At 59.0% G+C, this 19,464-nt stretch overlaps 11 protein-coding genes across 11 annotated transcripts; 5 read left to right on the top strand and 6 right to left on the bottom strand.

Moving 5' to 3' along the window:
* Positions 1-91: 91 nt before the first annotated feature.
* On the top strand, positions 92-916 carry KL928_002739 (uncharacterized protein; the record flags this gene model as incomplete). The annotated part of the gene is made up of 1 exon (XM_043203248.1): positions 92-916. One exon carries the CDS (start codon positions 92-94, stop codon positions 914-916), a length of 825 nt encoding a protein of 274 aa, XP_043059893.1.
* Positions 917-979: 63 nt separating this feature from the next.
* On the top strand, positions 980-2,611 carry KL928_002738 (uncharacterized protein; the record flags this gene model as incomplete). The annotated part of the gene is made up of 1 exon (XM_043203247.1): positions 980-2,611. The coding sequence occupies one exon, from the start codon at positions 980-982 to the stop codon at positions 2,609-2,611; it is 1,632 nt and encodes a 543-aa protein (XP_043059892.1).
* Positions 2,612-2,644: 33 nt separating this feature from the next.
* On the bottom strand, positions 2,645-3,589 carry KL928_002737 (uncharacterized protein; the record flags this gene model as incomplete). The annotated part of the gene is made up of 1 exon (XM_043203246.1): positions 2,645-3,589. The coding sequence occupies one exon, from the start codon at positions 3,587-3,589 to the stop codon at positions 2,645-2,647; it is 945 nt and encodes a 314-aa protein (XP_043059891.1).
* A 100-nt stretch (positions 3,590-3,689) lies between these two features.
* KL928_002736 (uncharacterized protein) lies at positions 3,690-5,858 on the bottom strand (the record flags this gene model as incomplete). The annotated part of the gene is made up of 1 exon (XM_043203245.1): positions 3,690-5,858. The coding sequence occupies one exon, from the start codon at positions 5,856-5,858 to the stop codon at positions 3,690-3,692; it is 2,169 nt and encodes a 722-aa protein (XP_043059890.1).
* A 73-nt stretch (positions 5,859-5,931) lies between these two features.
* KL928_002735 (uncharacterized protein) lies at positions 5,932-6,804 on the bottom strand (the record flags this gene model as incomplete). The annotated part of the gene is made up of 1 exon (XM_043203244.1): positions 5,932-6,804. One exon carries the CDS (start codon positions 6,802-6,804, stop codon positions 5,932-5,934), a length of 873 nt encoding a protein of 290 aa, XP_043059889.1.
* Positions 6,805-6,986: 182 nt separating this feature from the next.
* Positions 6,987-8,753, bottom strand: KL928_002734 (uncharacterized protein; the record flags this gene model as incomplete). Its single annotated transcript, XM_043203243.1, has 1 exon — positions 6,987-8,753. The coding sequence occupies one exon, from the start codon at positions 8,751-8,753 to the stop codon at positions 6,987-6,989; it is 1,767 nt and encodes a 588-aa protein (XP_043059888.1).
* Positions 8,754-8,931: 178 nt separating this feature from the next.
* Positions 8,932-14,580, top strand: KL928_002733 (uncharacterized protein; the record flags this gene model as incomplete). Its single annotated transcript, XM_043203242.1, has 1 exon — positions 8,932-14,580. The coding sequence occupies one exon, from the start codon at positions 8,932-8,934 to the stop codon at positions 14,578-14,580; it is 5,649 nt and encodes a 1,882-aa protein (XP_043059887.1).
* A 120-nt stretch (positions 14,581-14,700) lies between these two features.
* KL928_002732 (uncharacterized protein) lies at positions 14,701-15,096 on the top strand (the record flags this gene model as incomplete). The annotated part of the gene is made up of 2 exons (XM_043203241.1): positions 14,701-14,772; positions 14,923-15,096. 2 exons carry the CDS (start codon positions 14,701-14,703, stop codon positions 15,094-15,096), a joined length of 246 nt encoding a protein of 81 aa, XP_043059886.1.
* A 164-nt stretch (positions 15,097-15,260) lies between these two features.
* KL928_002731 (uncharacterized protein) lies at positions 15,261-16,625 on the bottom strand (the record flags this gene model as incomplete). Its single annotated transcript, XM_043203240.1, has 1 exon — positions 15,261-16,625. The coding sequence occupies one exon, from the start codon at positions 16,623-16,625 to the stop codon at positions 15,261-15,263; it is 1,365 nt and encodes a 454-aa protein (XP_043059885.1).
* A 29-nt stretch (positions 16,626-16,654) lies between these two features.
* KL928_002730 (uncharacterized protein) lies at positions 16,655-18,295 on the bottom strand (the record flags this gene model as incomplete). Its single annotated transcript, XM_043203239.1, has 1 exon — positions 16,655-18,295. The coding sequence occupies one exon, from the start codon at positions 18,293-18,295 to the stop codon at positions 16,655-16,657; it is 1,641 nt and encodes a 546-aa protein (XP_043059884.1).
* An 89-nt stretch (positions 18,296-18,384) lies between these two features.
* Positions 18,385-19,464, top strand: KL928_002729 (uncharacterized protein; the record flags this gene model as incomplete). Its single annotated transcript, XM_043203237.1, has 1 exon — positions 18,385-19,464. The coding sequence occupies one exon, from the start codon at positions 18,385-18,387 to the stop codon at positions 19,462-19,464; it is 1,080 nt and encodes a 359-aa protein (XP_043059883.1).

Below are 19,464 nucleotides of genomic sequence, written 5' to 3'. Positions count from 1 at the left end.
ACGGCTACCTTTTGATCCGGGGCTGAAAATTACTTAGCTCCAGCAAGACGCGTCGATCGTCTAAAAGTTCTCGTCACAAGAATAAGCCCTGATGAATTTGCGACAGGATCTTGCTGGAGCGTGGGACGCGGCACAGACGTACCTTGCCAATGCCAGGGACTGGTATATGGAGCTCACGACATGGAAGAAACTGCTTCTTCTCGCCATTCCCGTCGCATACGTTATCGTCCACATGTTGGCGTCGCGGTACTATTCTGTCCTTGTGCACAAGATGGTCGAGGTGGCAGACCATTGGGCGTCGTGGGGGATCCATGGAAAGCTGCTGCTGTTCGCGCTGGTCATGACAGTCAGTTTCCCGCCGGTTATCGGCTACTCGGCGCTGTCCCTGCTGACAGGCATGGTCTACGGGTTTGCTGGCTGGCCGATCATCGCCTCGGCAACCCTCCTTGGCTCGACGCTGTCGTTCCTGCTCTGTCGTCGCTGGCTTCAGCCGTACGCCGTTTGGTGCATGCACCGAAACGTGAAGCTCAAGGTGTTCGTGTCTGCTCTCAACGACGAAAAGGCCCCGTATTGGCAGAACTTCGGCTTGATGTGTCTGGTTCGGCTGTGTCCGCTCCCCTACTCGCTCTCGAACGGGGCGCTGGCGGCCATCCCGACCCTGGAACCCAGCATTTACGTGGGAGCCACAGCTGCAACCAGTCCGAAATTACTAGTTCCTATATTTAGTGGCTACCAGCTACGGAAGATGATGCAAGACGGACGGAGCCCAGGAATGCAGACGGTGGACTTCCTCGGCATGGTGATCGCGCCGCTGTCGTTTGCGGCCGTCATCTACGTGATTTATAGGCGTGTTTCTCGAAAATTGGAGTCGCATGAAATTGACGAACTTTCCAATTTGGGCTTGGAGGATGCTTAGTGTCGCGAACACGTTAATATGAAAGTGTCTTTTTTTTTTTTTGAAAGGTAAATCTTTCATTTCATGAGCTACAAAGATCTTCAACCGCCAGAACTGAAGACTCTGCCGGAGTTCATGAGGGCCCCCAGCCCCCAGATACGGTTCCACTCTCCGTTCCCGCCGCTGACCACTACCAAGAGAGTGCGCTCGGTGATGGAGAGAGCAGGTTTTGAGGTTTATCGTCCAGAGCGGCCCCGATCCTCTGGTAACCGCTCGACGCCTAATCTGAACTCCCACAGAAACTTCACGGCGCCAGAAACGCTCGCCATACAGCGCCATCACGACTCTGATCCGCAGATCCAGCACAAATTGATGACAAAGGACGGAGACACAAGCACGACCTCGCTGCCCCTTGACGCCAGGCTCGACCAGTTCAAACAGAGAACCTCCTCGGCCGGCGCATCGTTCCCAAACACATACAGGGACCCTTTGGCCAAATTCCAGCTGGGAGACGCATCCGTGGACACTAGCAGAACAGGGTCTTTAGAACACGCAACAAAGCTGCCTTCTACTGCCGATCGTGCCAGTGCACACAGCGCCAGCCCCTCCAGACGTGCCAGAGGCCTATCGGGCATGTCGCAGACCTCAGAGAGGTCTGGAAACTCTCTCAATTTCGGCCCAAAGCCCACGGTTCCGCAGATTATCATGTCCCCTGCAGGCTCGCCGATCCATAGCACGTCTCCGGCGCCTACATCGATTCCGCCACCTGTGTCGTCACCAGACGTTTTGAATACTCCCCCACTGAGACCCTCGTCGTTGCAGCCCAACGACACGCCTCTGTCGAAGTCCACGATGAACACGACGGAGGAGGAGTTCGAGGACGCCAATTCGTCGATCGACGCGTTCGACGCCAAGTTCGAGGCTGAGAATGACGACTCGGTGGAGCAGCTGCTTTCGATGCGCAAGGAGCTGTCGCCGACACTGCAAGTGGATCTGCAGATCCCGCAGCTGAACCAAAGACCGGCAGACAGCATGACGTCGTCCATATACAACGCCCAAGACATCCAGAGGCTGAATAACATGCAGAGCCCGGAGTTCAAGGTGTACAACACACAGGAGGAGGATCGAAAGAACGACATGTCGACGATCCAGGAGGACACAGAGTACGACGACAGCGTGGCACAAGTGACCAACAGAATGTCGAGACTGGAGACCAGCAGCCAGAACTCTGTCAAGTCTCCGAAAAAAGCTCCTTCCGCAGTCAAATTCAACCCGGGAGAAGGACCGTGCAGGAAATGCGGGCTGGCAATTGCAACGGGCCAGAAGTCGATCTGGTCCAAGGACCAGCAGCTGTCTGGCCAGTGGCACAGAAAATGTTTCTCGTGCACCACGTGCTCGAAGCCGTTCTCGAAAGGCGAGTCCTGCTACGTGCACCAAGACTTCCCGTACTGCGAGCTACACTTCCACGAGAAAAACGGCTCGCTGTGCACGTTCTGTAGACAGGGAATCGAAGGCGAGTGTCTGTCGAATGAGCATGGCGAGCTGTTCCATGTGCACTGCTTAAGCTGTTCTGAGTGCGGAGTGGCAATCAGGACCGATTACTTTGTGTTCCAGGACAGGGTCCTGTGCGAGAACGACGGAGCCAAACTACTAGGAGAGTCCGGTGGCTTGGACGAACGCACAGCAAGAAGACACACCAGGTTGCTGTACTTATAAGTTTGGTAATATGAATGCATTATAGAGCTGCTATTATCTTGTAGGAAGCTTCAGCAGCACAACAAGCCCGGTGCCGAGGCGGTTCTCGATCTCCAGACTGCCCTTGTTGAACCTCGTGAGCAGCGAGCAGAGCGGAATCCCCATGCCGAACCCATTCACCTCGTCTTTATTCTGTTCGGTGGCCGTGGTGAAGTGGAACTGCCATATTTTATGGGCGATATCGGGCGGCATGCCGCCGCCAGAGTCTGTGATTTTTATCGTGGTGGTCTCCGGGTCGCTCAGGATGTTGAGTCTGATTGGAGTGTCAGTTCGGAGCGCGGGAATGGTGGAGTTTTTGAGCAGTTCGAATAGTACATGCTGGATTTGCGGAGCAACACACCGAATCTTGGCGTCGTCGGAGCCAGGATCGAGCAGAATTTGCGGAACAGGGTAGTCATTCAGAAGCAGAACGTCCTGGGTGTATTTGATAGCATTTTTAACAATTTGGCGCGCACCGATTGTCTGGACCAGGGAATCGTTATGCAGATAATTGCTAATCTCAAAGGTGGTCTGGATCCGTTCCGAGTGGTATTTTTCCAAAAAAGAGTGCGTCTCCGGCGTGTAGTGTTTTGCCAGCCACGCAAGGTCGGATTTGGTCGGCTTGGTTGCTATCTGGGCCAGCTCTTCCGAGCGCGCATAGAGCTCGTCTTTCAGATAGTTCACAAACCTAAACTCCACCATCTGGGACGCGCTTTCCAGCCGTTTGTGGCTCTCCTCATACTGCTTACCGAGATCGTGATAATATCCTTTGATGCTGTCTCTGGCGATTGGATTATGCAAACACAGCGACACAGCCTGGCTTTTGTAGAGCTGGAGAAGCTTGTTGACCAGAGTGCCTCTTCTCGACTGGCATTGCGCCGTTGTTGGGCCTCCCCCCCACGTATTGAAGAACGCCGGCTTCAGACTCACAAGAAATGTCATTCCAGGAAATGAAACCATCTTTTTCGTTCTTATACTAAACCCTATCCTTTTGGCCGGGTCCCGGGACAGGGGAATTTTGGGCGAGCCCGAGAAGCGACGCGCCGATCGACGCAAATCTCTAGCACGGGTAGTCAAGCGTATTCTTGACGTCGTCCTGGCCGACCGAGCCGTCTGCCGAGCGCAGTTCCATCACCGATTGCGTCGAGTTCGGCAGCGACGCGCCGGTGTCGTTGAAAATGCCCGTCTTGGGAGTTCCGCAGGAGGACGTCGACAGCCAGCTGCTTGAGCGGTGGACGGCGGCTCCTTTGGATTTCGCGGCGTAAGGCGACGTCGGCAGCGACCTCTGGGTCTCTGACGCCAGCAGCGGGATGCTTGGATGGCGCCGGATCTGCCGTTTCAGCGGCGTGGACGTGGCAGTTGATCTGCGTGAAGGGAAGATGGTATTGGAGCGCATTCTCTGTTCTCTGAGGCTGCCGACGGCCAAAGACTCGGACCTGCGGCGCTGGTGGGCGCGGCGTTTGCGCGGCTTGCTCTGTTCTGTGCTGTGGGCAGGGTTTTCGAGGTGGTTGATGAGCGAGACAGGCAAGTATGTGAGCTGTCTGCTGGGGGTGGAAATAAGTTTGGACCGCAGCTGGGAAATGGCCTTGTCGAGCGCGAATTCGAGCGAGCAGTGGTTCTTGATGATGGAGATCTTGGGCCATGTGGCGCGGGCGCCTCGCACGAGAGCGTCGAGCAGAAACTCCGGGGTCGGGTTGACCAGCAGCTTGTTCATCTCGTTGAAGCGGATCTCGGGCAGGATGGTGATGTCGCCCGAGTACGGCTGCGACAGGATCTGGCGCATTTTCGTGGAGAAGTTGGTGGCGACGCCGAGCTCTGCGGCGAGCTCAAAGTAGTGAATGGCCTCTGCGGTGAGCAGCTCGCACGTGTTGTTGAGGATCTGTTTCAGTTTTGCGCTGTACTCGTTTTCGATCTCGCCGCCAACACACTGCACAGACATCTTGAGGAACGGCACGACGTGCGGGTTGACCTGGCACGCGATCACGTGGTTGACGTTGAACATCTCGGACAGTCGTCTGATGGGCAGGTCTGAGTGGACCGAGCCGTCGAGGAACTTGACCATGGTGTCAGACCATTCGTGGATTTCTCCTGTTTTCACGCTTTTTTCGTAGATTGCCGACGACGGGAAGATGCCGGGCAGCGAGCAGCTGGCGCAGACGGCGGACCAGATGAGCACGTTGGGCGCGGTGAGATAGTTGAGCAGCGTGGGTTGCTCGTGCACGGACACCGGCGACACGGTGATGTTGAGGATCCGGCCCGTTCTGTTGTACGCTCCGCGGAAAGTGAGGTCGCCGAGGATCTCTCTCATGGTGGCGCGCAGATGCGAGTTGTCGAACCAGGTGCCGTACTTGAGCAGCCGGGCCAGACACGTAAGGAACGTTTCCGGGTTGTCGTCCTTGCCGAACACCTCGAACTTACTGGACGTGATCGACTCCAGCAGGCTCAGGATCTCGGGCGTGGTCTTGGAGCAGATGATGGAGCTCAGGATCGAGCCGGAGCTCGAGCCAGACACGATCTTGGGCAGCAGGTCGAGCTCCAGCAGCGTCGAGAAAACGCCCATGCCCAGCATCCCGAAACAGCTGCCGCCGCTCATCGTGATGGCCACACGGCCGTAGTTCTTGCGCGTCTGCATCAGCATCGCCAGCACGTACGTGTCGTCCAGCGGGCAGTCCTGCCGGGTAAGAGCCGCCAGACACTGCTGGCACTCCAGGATGTACTCCTCAATCAGCTTTTTCGTGCCAACAAAGGAGTGGCGGTACAGGTTGATGTTGTCCATGTTGGCCATGTTTCTGGTCCACGTTGTGCGGATTTGATAGAGCATTCGCGAGTAGTCGTTGTTCAGACGCGCCTCGCGCAGCTCCAGCAGCCGCATCTTGACCAGCTGCCAGTCGTACAGGTCGCTCTCCTCTTGTTTTTTCCACACGTCCTTCTCCATCAGGGCGTCGAGCTTGACGCTGGTCTCGTGCCACTCTGCGTAGCTCGTGGCGGCGCGCTGCTGCGCGGTCAGCCGGTTGATCTGCGCGGTGGCCTCGTCGGGCGGCCCAATGCAGTGCTTGATGAGGGGGACGTCGCGAAGGACCTTGGCGATTTTACCCAGAACGACCCCCCACAGCGACACAGACTCCCTGTTCTGCTCTTCCAGGTCGGCGACGCGCTTCGTGATCAGCCGCTCCGTGATCCGCTCAAACGGGTTGGCTGTCTGGTCAAAGGCCATCTCCTTCACATCCATTATCTAAAATTAAATCGAATTATTTTTTTGGTAGCACCGCCAACTATTTATTCTATAAAGCACCAGGTGGTACTCATGGACACGTGAACCCGCCGTCGCACACCATCGCAGAGCCGGTCGTGAAGCTGGACGCGTCGGAAGCCAGATAAAGGTACGCACCAGCTAGCTCCTTCGCAACACCCTGTCTGCCCATAGGACTCATCTGGTACCACGCATTGAGGATCTTCTTGTCGAGGAAGTCGGAGAGTCCGGTGTCCATGTAGCCCGGACACACGCAGTTGACTCTGGCGTTGAAGGCGGAAAACTCGACACCGAGCGACTTGGCCATGTGGATGCAGCCGGCCTTGGCAGCGTTGTACGGCATCTGGTAGTTGGGCACGTTGACGATCATGCCCGACATCGACGCGGTGATGACGAGCGAGCCGGACCGCTGCTTCTTGAACACCTTGCCGATGTTCTTGGCGCAGTAGTACACTCCATTCAGGTCGACGTCGACCACGCGGTGCCAGCTCTTGTCGTCGTCGTTGATGTCCTCCAGAATCGAGCCGGTCTCCCAGACAACGCCGGCGTTGGCGACAAACACGTCGATTCGGCCGAACTCTTCCACCACGGCGTTTGTGGTCTCGGCCACGTTTTTGGACGACGCCACGTTCACTCTGTAGGCCTTAGTTTTGGTTCCGTACTTGAGCGCGAGCTTCTCGCAAGTCTCGGTCGCGTCGGAGTAGTCCCAGATGCACAGAACGTCGCACCCGGCCTCGCAGTACGCCTGGGCGGCCGCGTAGCCGATTCCGTTCTCTCTAGCGGCACCGGTCACCACGCAGACCTTGCCCTTGAGCGAGAAGAGATCCATGATGCTCCTGTCCATGATATGGGCCGGAGCCGGTTTAGGCAGCGGCGTAGGGTCATTGGCGTGGATCAGAGAGGTGACGATCTCGTCTTGGGTCATGTTGCAAAGCGTGGGAGCATGCTGGACGGCGGATCGTGGGTATTTATACAAATCTGTGTGCTCCCCCAAAGGAATTCCGAGTGCAAAAGCAACGTGAACACCGCCAGGGGCTATCTACGTTTTTTTTTTTTTTTTGGCAACGGGCAGGAACATTACAAAATGGAATTCCGAATTAGTGTCTATCAGGCACTCTTTGCAAGCAGCTGGTCGATCTTGGCCTCTAAGGCGGCCAGTCTCTCGTCCTTGGCTGTGCTGGCGGCCTGGAGCTGGTCCACGGCAGACTCCAGTTGGGTCACAAGGGCGTGTAGCTTGTCCATGGAGGATTTGAGGCCTCCAGCAGCTCGAACGGTGGAGGAGGCAACTGGCGTAGACGAGGCGGGTTCAGGAACCGGAGCTGCAGTTTCCTTGTCAGACACAACGTCACTGGACTTGGCTGCTTCCCTGACCGTTTCCTGAGGCTCCTTGGCTTCTTCCTTAACTGCTTCTTGGGCTTTTTCCTCGACCTCGGCCTCCTTGGGTTCCCCAGCCTCCTCCTCCCCACCCGTGCTCTCCTTCTCTCTCACCTCCCTCTTCGTCACCTCCTGCCACTCCTCGTCGTCCGCGTCGACCTCCTGCGTGTCGTCGTCCGACATCTCGTTCACCTTGTTGAGCAGCGTCGTCACCTCCTCCTTGTTCTTGAGGTCAGGCTCGGCAGCAGGCTGGGCAGCAGGCAACGGCCGCACAGGCTCCACTTTTTCCGGCTCCTTCTCCTGCTCCTTCTCCTGCTCCTTCTCCTGCATTTCCCCCACGCAGGTTGCAGGTTCCCCCACTCCCTCGTACAGGTCTCTCATCGACACCAGAACCGGGCCGCTCGTCTTGCCCGCAAAGAGCTCCTCCGCCGTCAGCGCAGGAACGCCCGCCGGCGCGTCCGGGTAGATGTCGTCCTGGAACATTTCCGAGCGTCTCGGAACAATAAACGAGATCGGCTCGACCATGTTGTCGTTGTGCAGCTTGTACGCGCGCACAATCTCGTTCTCTCTCACGTTGACGTACCGCTTAGGCCCAACGGCGTAGCCACGCTGCGGCGACGTGGACGGGAACTCGGAAATCAGATACAGCTCGTCCTTGTCGAACTCGTAGTATCTCACGTTGCCGTCGCCCTTGCCGGCCACAAACAGGATGTTTGTGGAGTCGTCGAAAAACGGCATCAGCACGCCCGACGACGCGTCCACGGAGTAGAACCCGCCCACAGGCCCGTCCTCGACGTTATCGGCCTTCCAGACACCCAGCTGTCTCTCGGAGAACCTGTCGAAGCCGGTGGTGACGAATCTGTCGTGCTTGCCGAGCCAGCACACGCGCGGGGCCTTGGCGCCGGTGTGGCCCGGGCCCTCCGACAGCACCTTGCCCGTGTGCACGTCCCAGACGCGGATCTTCTTGTCGCGGGACGCGGTGACGATCTTGGACCCGTCGTAGTTGAAACAGAAGCTGGTCACGAGGTCCTTGTGCTGCAACGTGCGCTCGCACTGCCGGGTGACCAGGTTCCACAGCTTGACGCTGTAGTCGAACGAGGACGACGCGAGAACGTTTTCGGCCACCGGATGGTAGACGACGTGGCCGACCTTGCGCGAATGGCCCGCCAAAGAGGCCACCGGCGCGACGTCCTGGATGTTGTCCGGGTCGACGTGGGCAAAAGTGTAGTCTGGCGGGATCTCCCACAGCAGGATCTTGCCGTCCTCGCCCGCAGAGGCCAGCCTGTTCTCATGGAACGGGTCGAAGTCTGTGTCGAGCACGAGGCCGCCCGTGTGGCCGCGGAACATGGGCACCTTGTCGGGGGCCTTGCCGACCTCGTCGACGGGGATCACCAGAAACGCGCCGATACTGTTGGCGTTGACACTGAGGTAGCGGCCGTTGCACTTGACGATGTTGCTGTCGAACGCGGAGATCGTGACCTTGAGGTTCTCGTAGCACATCTCCTTCTTGAACGGCTGGCCGTACACGTGTCTGTACTTGGACGCTCTCACAAACCGGCCACTAAGGGTTAGCACAGGCTGTGCGACAACTCACCTCATGTTGAATATTTTTGAAAAATACCGTCGCGTCGCCGAAAATCAAATCAAGTAAAATAAAAAAAAAAAAAATCCTTTTTGCATGTCGCACCTCATAGACCTCATCGAGAGCTCGCACAACAGCCCCAGCGACGACGCCGTCCAGCAGCACGTCTTCAACGAGTGCTACCAGTACTTTGCGTCGCTGGACACCGAGCACTACTTCTGCGACCCCACCACGGCGCGCATCGCGTGCTACTTGCTCGTAATCTGCATAGCGTTCGAGGACTCGGACATTCTGCGCACGCTCAAGACGGCGGCGCGCAAGTCGCTCGACCGCTGCCCGAAATGCATCCTCGGCTTCCACGAGGCGCGCGCCGCCGCGCGAAACGACCTCCTGCTCAAGCGCAATCTGCCCTACGATAAGATCGCCATAGTGATCCAGCGGGTGTTCGACTGGGAGGCCCAATCGCTCGTCGACAAGCTCGGCGCGCTCAAATTCGACCGCGACGAGGACCTGCTGCACAGCCCCGACGTGCACAACACCCTGACCGAGTGTCTGGTGTGTCCGCAGCTTCTGCGCGCCAACGACCAGCTGCGCACGCTGTGCTCGCACATGCTGGCCGTGGTGACGCAGAGACAGCCGATCCGGCCGAAAATCGACCTCTTTGCCGGCCTGCTGTACTTTCTGTTCGAAGGCTCCGACACAGAGCGCGCGTGGGCGCTCTCGTGCTTGCCCGCGCAGCTGCGGCCGGCCAGCTTCACGGCGTCGTTCATGGAGGAGTACGAGCGCCATTTCTTCAACATCCAGAACCCGACGCTCTTCAGCGCAGACGCATGTGCGCTGTTCTGGGCCAACCTCGTGCCCCTGCTGCAGCCCGGGACCGGCGAGTGCGTGCTGCGGTTGAACTGGCCTGCTGTCGCGCGCAACTTCGAGAAAACAGCACCGTTCAAAGTGGTGCCTTTAGTGCGCATCTTTGTCAACGAGATCATGTCGTACCTGGACGAGCCGCTGCCGCTGCTGCTGCGCGCGTTTTCCACGCTGCTCACGAAGCTGGGAGCCGAATTTTGGGAGCACGTCCAGCCGCATAGCTACCTGAATTTCTTCGACGTCTCGTTCAACAGCCCGCACTATAGCAAACACCTGGACAAGTTGCGGCTTGCGAACGCCGCGCCCGGCGCACGCACGCCGTGTTTGGAAGACCTCGTGAACTGGATCTATCCGCTCTACCGGTCGGTCACGCCGTCGCAGAAGACACAGACAGCGTGCATCGTGTACAAGTTTTTCCTCGACAAGCTGGGGCGGCCCCACTGCGGCGCGCTGCTCGTTTGCGTGGGGGCAGACTTAATCACCGACGAGATCCGGCTGCAGAACCCGCTGTTCGACGCCAAGCTGACGGTCGAGCTGTACAGCAAGTCGGACGCGCGCGCGCTGATCGACCGCAAAGCCATCACGCTGTTCGACGCCATGGGCGACCCGCAGGTCAAGGTCAAGGCGCTGGGCGTGGTGGCGGCGTCGCTCGCGTACGACGTGGCGTCGCTGGCGCAGGCGAGCCACTTCCTGGCCAAATACGACGCCAGCACGGTCTCGGCGGTGAATATGGACTTGTGGATCCTGCTGTCGCGCAAATTGGCGGCAGACGACAGAAACTTCGCGCAACAGGTGCTGTGCAGCCTGAGCGAGGCCAGCTACGTGTTCTCGCTCGACATCACGCTGCTCAAGATCACGTTCCGCGACGCACGTGACTTCTCCGACGAGAAGCTGCGGGAGCTGGTTGCGGCGTGCAGCAAGCAGAACAAGAGCGTGGCGATGTTTGCGAGCAGCGTCGAGGCGATTTTCAGCCGCCTGGCGGACTTCTTCAGCGGGCAGACGCTGCAGCAGATCCTGACCGACCTGGCCGCGTCGATCGGCGTGTGGAAGTGTCTGTGCTCGTGCGAGGACAAGCTGTACGAGAGCGCTGTCGGGCTGCTGTACGAGGCGTTCGACGTCGACGGGCGGCTTGAGGCGGTGCGCGGGCTGCTGCGTCTGGACACCGCCGTCACTGTCGAGGCCGCCAAGGACGCGTTTGTGAGTCTGACGCGGCTGGAGCAGTTCAACGCCAGCCGGCGTGGCGTGCGCGTGCTCATGGACCTCGCGCAGTGTCTGCTGGACCCGATCGACGGCGTGCTGATCGACACGGCGCGGCTGAGCAACGCCACGCGCGCCATTCTCGCGCAGTTTTGGGCGCAATGCTGGCGGTTTCTCACCATGATCTACGTCAAGACGTTCGACTGGTCCAAGGAGTACGAAAAGGTCAAGGCTCACGTGCAGAACCCGCAGCACAACGAGAAGATCACCCGGACGCTGCTGGACTTCACGCGCGACGTGTTGGAGGTGTCGCAGACGCTGCTCGGCGGGTACAAGCTGCTGGTGGAGTCGATGCAGTTTGCGGGGGTCTCGGCCGAGCAGAGCCGCGAGATCCAGCAGAGCCTGATGCAGCCGGTGCTGCAGGCGTTCGAGCGCACGGTGTACTGGCTGCGGCTGAGCGACAGCGCGCTGCTGTTTCTGTGCGTGCGGCTGACGCTGGACACGCTGGACCTGGTGGCGGAGCTGGGGCTGGAGTTCACGCACACGTCGCTGGCGATCCTGGCGAAGCTCTGCGCGAAGGCGCGCAAGTTCAACAATAAGCTGTCGGAGGAGCAGCGCGGCGAGATTCTCGTGCGCGTGCGGCGGTTCAACAATGCGCTGGTCGAGGGGGTGCTGGCCGAGGCAGAGACGCGCGGCAGCGAGTCGCGCGAACGAAGCGAGCGCTCAACGCCCGAAGCGCAGCCACCTAGTGTGTCCAGCGCCACGGCCCGCGCACCAAAACAGTCCACGCTCGCCAGCTTCCTCACCAAAGCAGCCCCTGAGGAGCCGCCCGCTCCGAAACGTCTGTCCATGCTCGAGCAGGCGCGGCTGCAGCTGGCCGAGAAGCGGCGCCAGGAGCCCGTGCGCCAGGAGCCGGCGCCGCCACGCCCGGCCGGCTTCAACAGACGCTCCAAAACGTCCTCCGACGCCGAATCGTCCACGTCCGAGTCCGAGTCCGAGGACGAAAACGGCCTGTTCACAAGGGAGCAGGTGGTGGCCAAGATGAAGAAGACCAAGGCAGCGCTGCAGTCGCTGCAGCCGCGCACCAAAAACCTGGCTGTGCGGCCGAGCGGCGGCGCGGCTCGCGGCGTCGACCCGAAGAAGAAGGCCGAGGAGCTGATGCGGCTGCGGCTCAACGTCGACATGAACCCGCTGTACAAGGAGATTCTCATGTGGTCGTACTTCCGCGACGGCGATTACCCCGACGACGACCAGAGCAAGTACACGAGCGTGAAGAACCGGTTCTCGAGCGCGGACGAGTACCAGCAGACGTTCCGGCCGCTGTTACTGCTGGAGTGCTGGCAGTCGATCCAGCGGGCCAAGGAGACGGCGCAGGAGACGCCGTTCCGGGTGACTGTGGGCTCGCGCGCGGCCACCGACACATTTTACGACGTTTTTGCGTCGACGCGGCGCGAGGTGGTGACGGAGCAGCGCTGTGTCGGCGACAGCGACCTGGTGGTGCTGATGTACGTGGAGAATCTGGACGGTGACACGAAGCTGACGCGCAAGCATTTGGCCGGGTGTCGCCACGCGTGTCTGGGCCGCGTGAAAGACATCAAGAACAACAGCAACGGGTTTTCCGACGTGACGATCCGCGTGGCCACGAAAACGAACATGAACCCTTTCTTGAGCCCTGGCATAGAGCTGGTGTGCATGAAGGTTGTGCAGATGACGACGATTGAGCGGGAGTTTTCGTCGTTGCAAGGGCTGAAGTACTACGATCTCGGACGAGAGATAGTGACGGCGACGCCGAGCGCGCCGGGCAAGATCGATCCTGTGGTGGTGGGCCGGATGAAGCAGACGTACGCGGTGAACGACTCGCAGGCGCGGGCGATCGCGGGCAGCGTGCACAAGGACGGGTTTTCGCTGATCCAGGGTCCGCCGGGCACGGGTAAGACCAAGACGATCTTGGGGATTATTGGGTTTGCGCTCACGTCGGGCAATCCGAACGCGATCGCGGTGCCGGGCGAGCAGAAAGTGTCGTCGAAGCGGCGTATTCTGATCTGCGCGCCGTCGAACGCTGCCGTCGACGAGCTTGTGCTGCGGCTGATGGGCGGCATCAAGAGCGCGCGCGGCGACAACTACCGGCCCAAGGTGGTGCGGCTGGGCCGCTCGGACGCGGTCAACGCGCAGGTGAAGGAGACGACGCTTGAGGAGCTTGTGGACGCGCAGCTGAGCGCCGTCGACACCGCCGCGGACGACACCAAGATCCGCGAGGAGCACCGCAAGTGCGTGCGCGAGCGCGACGAGCTGCGGCAGAAACTGGCAGCGGGCAACGTGTCTGCAGACGAGGTCGCGCGGCTCGAGCTGCGGCTGCAGGAGGTGGTGCAGAAGCGCAAAGAGCTCGGCCGGCGGCTCGACGAGCTGCGCGAGCAGAACTCGGTCAAGCACAGAAACAGAGAGATCGAGCGCCGCAACGCGCAGTTCCGCATTCTCAGCGCCGCCGAGGTCGTGTGCTCCACGCTCTCGGGCTCGGCCCACGACGTGCTTGCCGGCATGTCGTTCACCTTTGACACCGTTGTGATCGACGAGGCCGCGCAGTGCATCGAGCTCAGCGCCATTATCCCGCTGCGGTACGGCGCCAAGCGCTGCATCATGGTCGGCGACCCCAACCAGCTGCCACCGACCGTGCTATCGCAGAAAGCAGCCAGCTTCAACTACGAGCAGAGTCTCTTTGTGCGGATGCAGAACAACCACGACAATGCAGTGTACCTGCTGAACGTGCAGTACCGTATGCACCCGGAAATCTCCAAGTTCCCGTCCAAGGAGTTCTACGACTCCAAGCTGCTGGACGGCTCCGGCATGGCGGAAAAAACCGCCCGGCCGTGGCACGCGATCCAAGAATACGGGCCGTACCGGTTCTTCAACATCGAGGGCAGCCACCAGCAGAACGAGCAGACCAAGTCGCTGTACAACTACGCCGAGGCCCGGATCGCGCTCGAGATCGTGTCGGACCTATTTGCGCTGTTCCCAGATGAGCAGTGGCCGGGCAAGATCGGCATCATCTCGCCGTACAAGGAGCAGATCCGATGCGTCCGCGAGGTGTTTGTGCAGAAGTTCGGGTTCCCGATCACCAAGGAAATCGACTTCAACACCGTCGATGGATTTCAGGGCCAGGAAAAGGACATTGTGCTCTTTTCTTGCGTGCGTGCCGGGGAGCAGAACTCGGGCGTTGGATTTCTTGGCGACGTGCGCCGCATGAACGTCGCCCTGACCAGAGCACGCTCCTCGCTGTGGGTCCTTGGAAGCAGAGAAACACTCGTCTCCAATAAAACATGGCGCGACCTCATCGAGGACCTGTACGAGCGCGGTCTCGTGACCAAAGCGTACCCGGGCTTCACCAGGAAAAAGGGCGGTTCGGCAGACAGCTACGAGCCGAGACGCAAGAAGCAGAAACCTGACACGCGCGCCGCGCCAAAGAAACAAAAACTGGGCGTCATGGGCTACTCGTCCTTGAGTGGTGCAAATAGCGACCGGCCACAGCCGAAGAAGGCGCCAGCACCAGCCCCGCCGCCGCCGCCCGCCAGTCTGCCCAAAATCCCCGCCGTTGCGCGACCGAGCGCTGCGCCCGTGGGCCCGTCCGGGGAACGGCTGATCAAGATCAGCAAGCCGAAACCGAAGTTTCCCCGGCCCAAACGTAATTAGCTGCATATAGCGTCCAAGACGCGTGAATAATACATACACATACATGAGACGTGGCGCAGGTGCGCCTCGGTGCACGGATGTACTACATTTTCTATTCTTCGCATCAAAATATTCCTCAACATGGGCAACATTCCGTCGAGTCTCCTGGACGACCTGTCCGAGGGCACAAACTGTAAGTATTCACCGCCGCGCGTTCTAACCCTCCAGTCGGGTCGGACGAAATTGACCGTCTGGCCAAGCGGTTCATGAAGCTGGACACGGACAACTCCGGGGCCATCGACAAGGACGAGTTCCTGTCGATCCCGGGAATCGGGCAGAACCCGCTCGCCAGGCGCGTGATAGACATCTTCGACACAAACAGAGGCGGCGACATCGACTTCAAGGAGTTTGTGGCCGGGCTGTCGATTTTCTCGAGCGGCTCTGTCGACGACAAGCTCAGGTTCCTCTTTAGGGTGTACGACATCGACAACGACGGCTACATTTCGAACGGTGAGTTATTCTTGGTGCTGCGGATGATGGTGGCGAATTCGCTCACGGACGTGCAGTTGCAGCAGCTCGTCGACCGCACGATCCTGGAAAACGACGAGGACGGAGACAACAGACTGGATTTCGAGGAGTTCAAGAGAACCATCGCCCACACCGACGTGGCCAGCAAGCTGTCACTGGAGGACAAGATCTGATCAGTCCTTCTTGTCGCCCTTGCTTTTCTGGATCGCCGATTTGGCCTGCGCGTACTTTGTTGCCTCGCTGCTGGCTGCTGTGATCTGCGACGTCGACGCCACCGGCACCGAGAACGCCGGCTTGATGGGCAGCGACGACGGCGACGGCGAGTTCATGCTGCGTACGCTCTTGACGCTTGTGGCGCTGGCCGACGGCTTGAGCGCCGGTTTCGGCTCCTCGCCCCTGATGGTGCGGACGGCGTTTTCTATCGCTGTGATCTCGTCGCCGATGATGGCCTCGATGTAGCCCAGCTTGGACTGGGCCGCCTGCCGTCTGCGCTGCTCCAGCGTCTGCAGCGCCGCGGCAAGCTCCTTGAGCAGCAGCTCGGTTTTCTCCGGCACCGTGTCCGCGATGATTTTCTGCAACGCTGCCTCCAGCGAGCCCAGAGTCTCAAATACGTCTTCCAAATACACGCAACACTCGTGGAAACTCAGTTCTTTGGCCTCTGCCGTGTGCACCATGTCGGCCAGCGCGCGCAGCTGCAGATTGTAATTTTCGATGATGGACGCCGGGTTGAGCTGCTTGTCGGCGCCCTTCGCCGGCAGCAGTTTTTCGATCTCGCTGAACTCCTGCGCCTCGATCTGGCCCAACGACTCGTAGTACGCGTTCAGCTTGATGTCCAAGAGCGACTTGGATTCGCGCAGCTGCTGGGTCACCTGTTTCTGCTTCGTCCGCAGCGCGCGCAGCTTGCGCTCCAGCTGCTCGATCTCTGTGCCGATCCGGTCGCTCTCGGCGAGCAGCGCCTTGTACGCGGCGCCCTCCGTCGTGCGGTTCTCGATCTCGTCTATTCGGTCGACTATTTTCGTCCGCTTGGCCTCCCAATGCTCGAAATTAGTTAGGACCGCGCTCTTATTGTGCTGCTCCGTGGTGTAGATCTCCTTCATCGCCTGGCTGATCTGGTTCAGCTCCGAAAACAAGTACAGCAGCGTCTCGCGCGTCCTGCCCACCCGCCTGCTCCCTTTCTGCAGACTTGTCCTGTGCTTGTCGATGGTGGCGAGCAGCCGTGACGTCACCACTATCTCCTGGTACTTCAGATAGTGCAGCGGGTCGTCCACAAGACCCATTGAGGGCACCAGCGGGGCGTGCAAGTTGTCGCGCGACGAAAACGTGCCTGCGCTCAGCTCCAGCTCGTCCGACGGCACCGTCGACGCAAAAAGCCTGTCCTTGTACCCGTCCTCAAGAGACGGCCCCATGTCGTACTGGATCGACGCGGACGGCGGAAAGCTCACCAGATCGTCCTGCGACTCGTTTGTGGGCCGCAGCGCCCGGTTGCTGCCGGTGTCGGACGTTTTCCGCTTCGAAAACGACGACTCGAATTTTGACATGGCGCATGAAATAGTAAATTAAATTAATTCTAATTTTTTATTTCCTTATCATAATCGTATCCACGCGCAATTCCCATCCTGCCCTCCTCCACGACAGCCCCTTCCAGCTCCTCGGCGCCAAAGTCGCTGCCCAGCCCGGTCCAGGCCCGCGTTTGCAGATAGCTCGCCGACGTGCTCACCGTGTTTTTGATGCTCAGCGTGTTGGAGAACCGATTCACCAGCTGGCCGTCTGATCCGCTCGTCTCTGGGGCGCCCAGCTCAACCTCGAGGTGTCTGATCTGTCGCAGCGGCTTCGACGCGGCCAATTGACCCGTCACAGGGTTGAACTCCGGCACATACTCGTCCTCGCCGTGGTCCGAGTCCTCGTGCTCGCTCTCCTGCTCCATCACCGCCTCGAAATCCGTGATCCACTGGCCGGTCCACGTGATCTCCTGCTTCAGCGCCAGCTGCAGCTCGTACGGCGTCACTATGTTCTTGTAGTACTCGCCGTACTTGTCCAGAATAATGCCCGACTGGCCGCACCCAAGAATGCACCACACGTCCACGCTCTCGAAATTCGCCAGCTTCGCCACGTTCGGCTTGCCCACAACAAACATATAGTGTTTCTTGCCCGCCTGCCGCACCCACTTGACCACCTTGTTGAGCAGCGTCCGCGTGTTGGCCAGCGAGAGCGTGTTGATGAGAATGCCCACCGTGCCCGCGTTCCTGGTCATGTGCATTGCTCTGTACCGCTGCATCAGCGACGGGAACGGGCCGGAACTCACCGTGGCAGAGTTGACGTCGTAGACGGCCATGCTGGAGAACTGCGTGCTCAGATAAAGCAGCCGCGGGTCCTCAGGCTGCGTGATATGGAACAGAGCGCACTCGGCGAGGGGCCCGTCGTAGTGGACGATTCGAGAGGCCAGCGGCGTGCCCTCGTGGCTCCGCGTCGCGTGATCAATAATCGCCGCCTGGCTCCGCTCCAAATCCAGCTCTGCATAGCCGATTTGGTACTCATTGGACAGTTCCTCGTACAGATCGTGCAAATAGAACGTGTGCGACGTGTCGGCCATTAAAATCACCTTGTCGCCCGGCGAATACGTCTCTCTGAACGCCGCAAGCACCTTCGCCGTGTCCAGATACGGCTTGCCGAACACGTACGCAGCGCTGAGCTTGTCCACTGGGTTTAGACAGGCGTCGCCAAAATGCACCACCAGGTCGGCAGAAACGTGCTCGGCGGCCACTTCGTCGATGCAGCACGGCGAGTACGACGTGTCCGCCAAAATCCACACCTCCTGGTAGTTTTTGCACTCCCTGCCGCAGTTGCCGCTGCACAGCTCCACGGCCTCGATGTCGCGGCTCTGTTTTGTCGCGTGACCCTGGTCACGTGCCTCCTCCAGTTGCTCCTGGATCATCTGCAGCACGATCGACGAGTCTGCGATCAGCGAGTCTGGGAACTGCAGTGCAATGCGCTTGTACTTGAGCTTGTTCTGGTCGTCTTTCTGCCTCAGAAAGTCCACCAGTTTGTCCACAGAATAGTAGTCTCTCAGCACCTTTCGCAGACCCGTTTCTGATATATCGGCAACGGGCCCCAGATAGCTTCGAGCGCCGTCTGTTTTTTGCACCTGTGAGAACTCAAAGGCTGTGGCGTCTTGCGCCGTTGACAGCACCGGAGGCACTAATTCTGACATGCTCTAGAGAAATTAAATGTAGGGTGATTTTTTTATATTTTTTTTATATTTTTCTTATTTTTTTTCAATATATCTTATTTATTATCTTTATGGCTATCGAACTGGGGTACACAGCAGATTACCACGTCCATCTGCGACAGGACGAAATTATGAGGCTTGTCACCCCGACAGTCAGGCAAGGAGGAGTGTCAATAGCATACATCATGCCCAACCTTGTTCCGCCAATCACGACCCTGGACCGTGTGACCGAGTACAAGCAGGAACTCGAGCAGCTATGCGATTCCACCACATTTTTGATGACATTTTACCTGAGCAGGGACCTGACGCCCGAAATCGTGGAGGAGGCCGCACAGAAGAAGGCCATTCGCGGTATCAAGTGCTATCCGTCCGGTGTCACCACGAACTCGAACGCTGGGGTGGATCCTAACGACTTTACGCAGTTCTACCCAATTTTCGAGGTTATGCAGAAACACGGACTCGTGCTCAACCTGCACGGCGAAAAGCCGTCCGTCTCAAGCGAAGAAGGCAAGGACATCCACGTGCTGAACGCAGAACCGGAATTTCTGCCTGCTCTGTTCAAGCTGCACAGAGACTTTCCGAAACTCAAGATCGTTCTTGAGCACTGCACCACCAAGGCCGCCGTCGACGCAATACACGAGATCAACAAAGATCTGAAGGACGGCGAGCAGCCTACCGTCGTGGCGTCCATCACGGCACACCATTTGTTCCTCATCGTGGACGACTGGGCCGGCAACCCGCTCAATTTTTGCAAGCCGGTGGCCAAGCTGCCCGAAGATAAGAGAGCCCTGATTTCGGCTGCCACGTCCGGCAAGCCGTACTTCATCTTCGGATCAGACTCTGCTCCCCACGACGTCCACAAAAAGGCAGTTCACACTGGCGTCTGTGCGGGTGTGTATACCCAGCCGTACGCCATTGCATATCTGGCCGAGGTGTTCGACACGCAAGGAAAGCTTGACAGATTGAAGGATTTTGTGTCGACGTTCGGAAACAGCTTCTACGAAATGGACGAGTCCAAACTGCGCTCCAAACAAAGATGCTGGCTAGTCGAAAAACCAAACGTGGTTGCCGACACTGTCGCGCAGGGCGGACTGACCGTGGTTCCGTTCCGTCCTGGTTCCAAGCTCAGGTACGCTGTCGAGTGGAGGTAA

This window comes from Ogataea angusta (assembly GCF_019207475.1).
Source record: "Ogataea angusta isolate 61-244 chromosome Unknown 61-244_NODE_5_length_850226_cov_91.758892, whole genome shotgun sequence".
Classification (NCBI taxonomy): Eukaryota; Fungi; Ascomycota; class Pichiomycetes; order Pichiales; family Pichiaceae; genus Ogataea; species Ogataea angusta.
The sequence above is the reverse complement of the archived record's forward strand: the minus strand, read 5'-3'. Positions and strand labels throughout refer to the sequence as shown.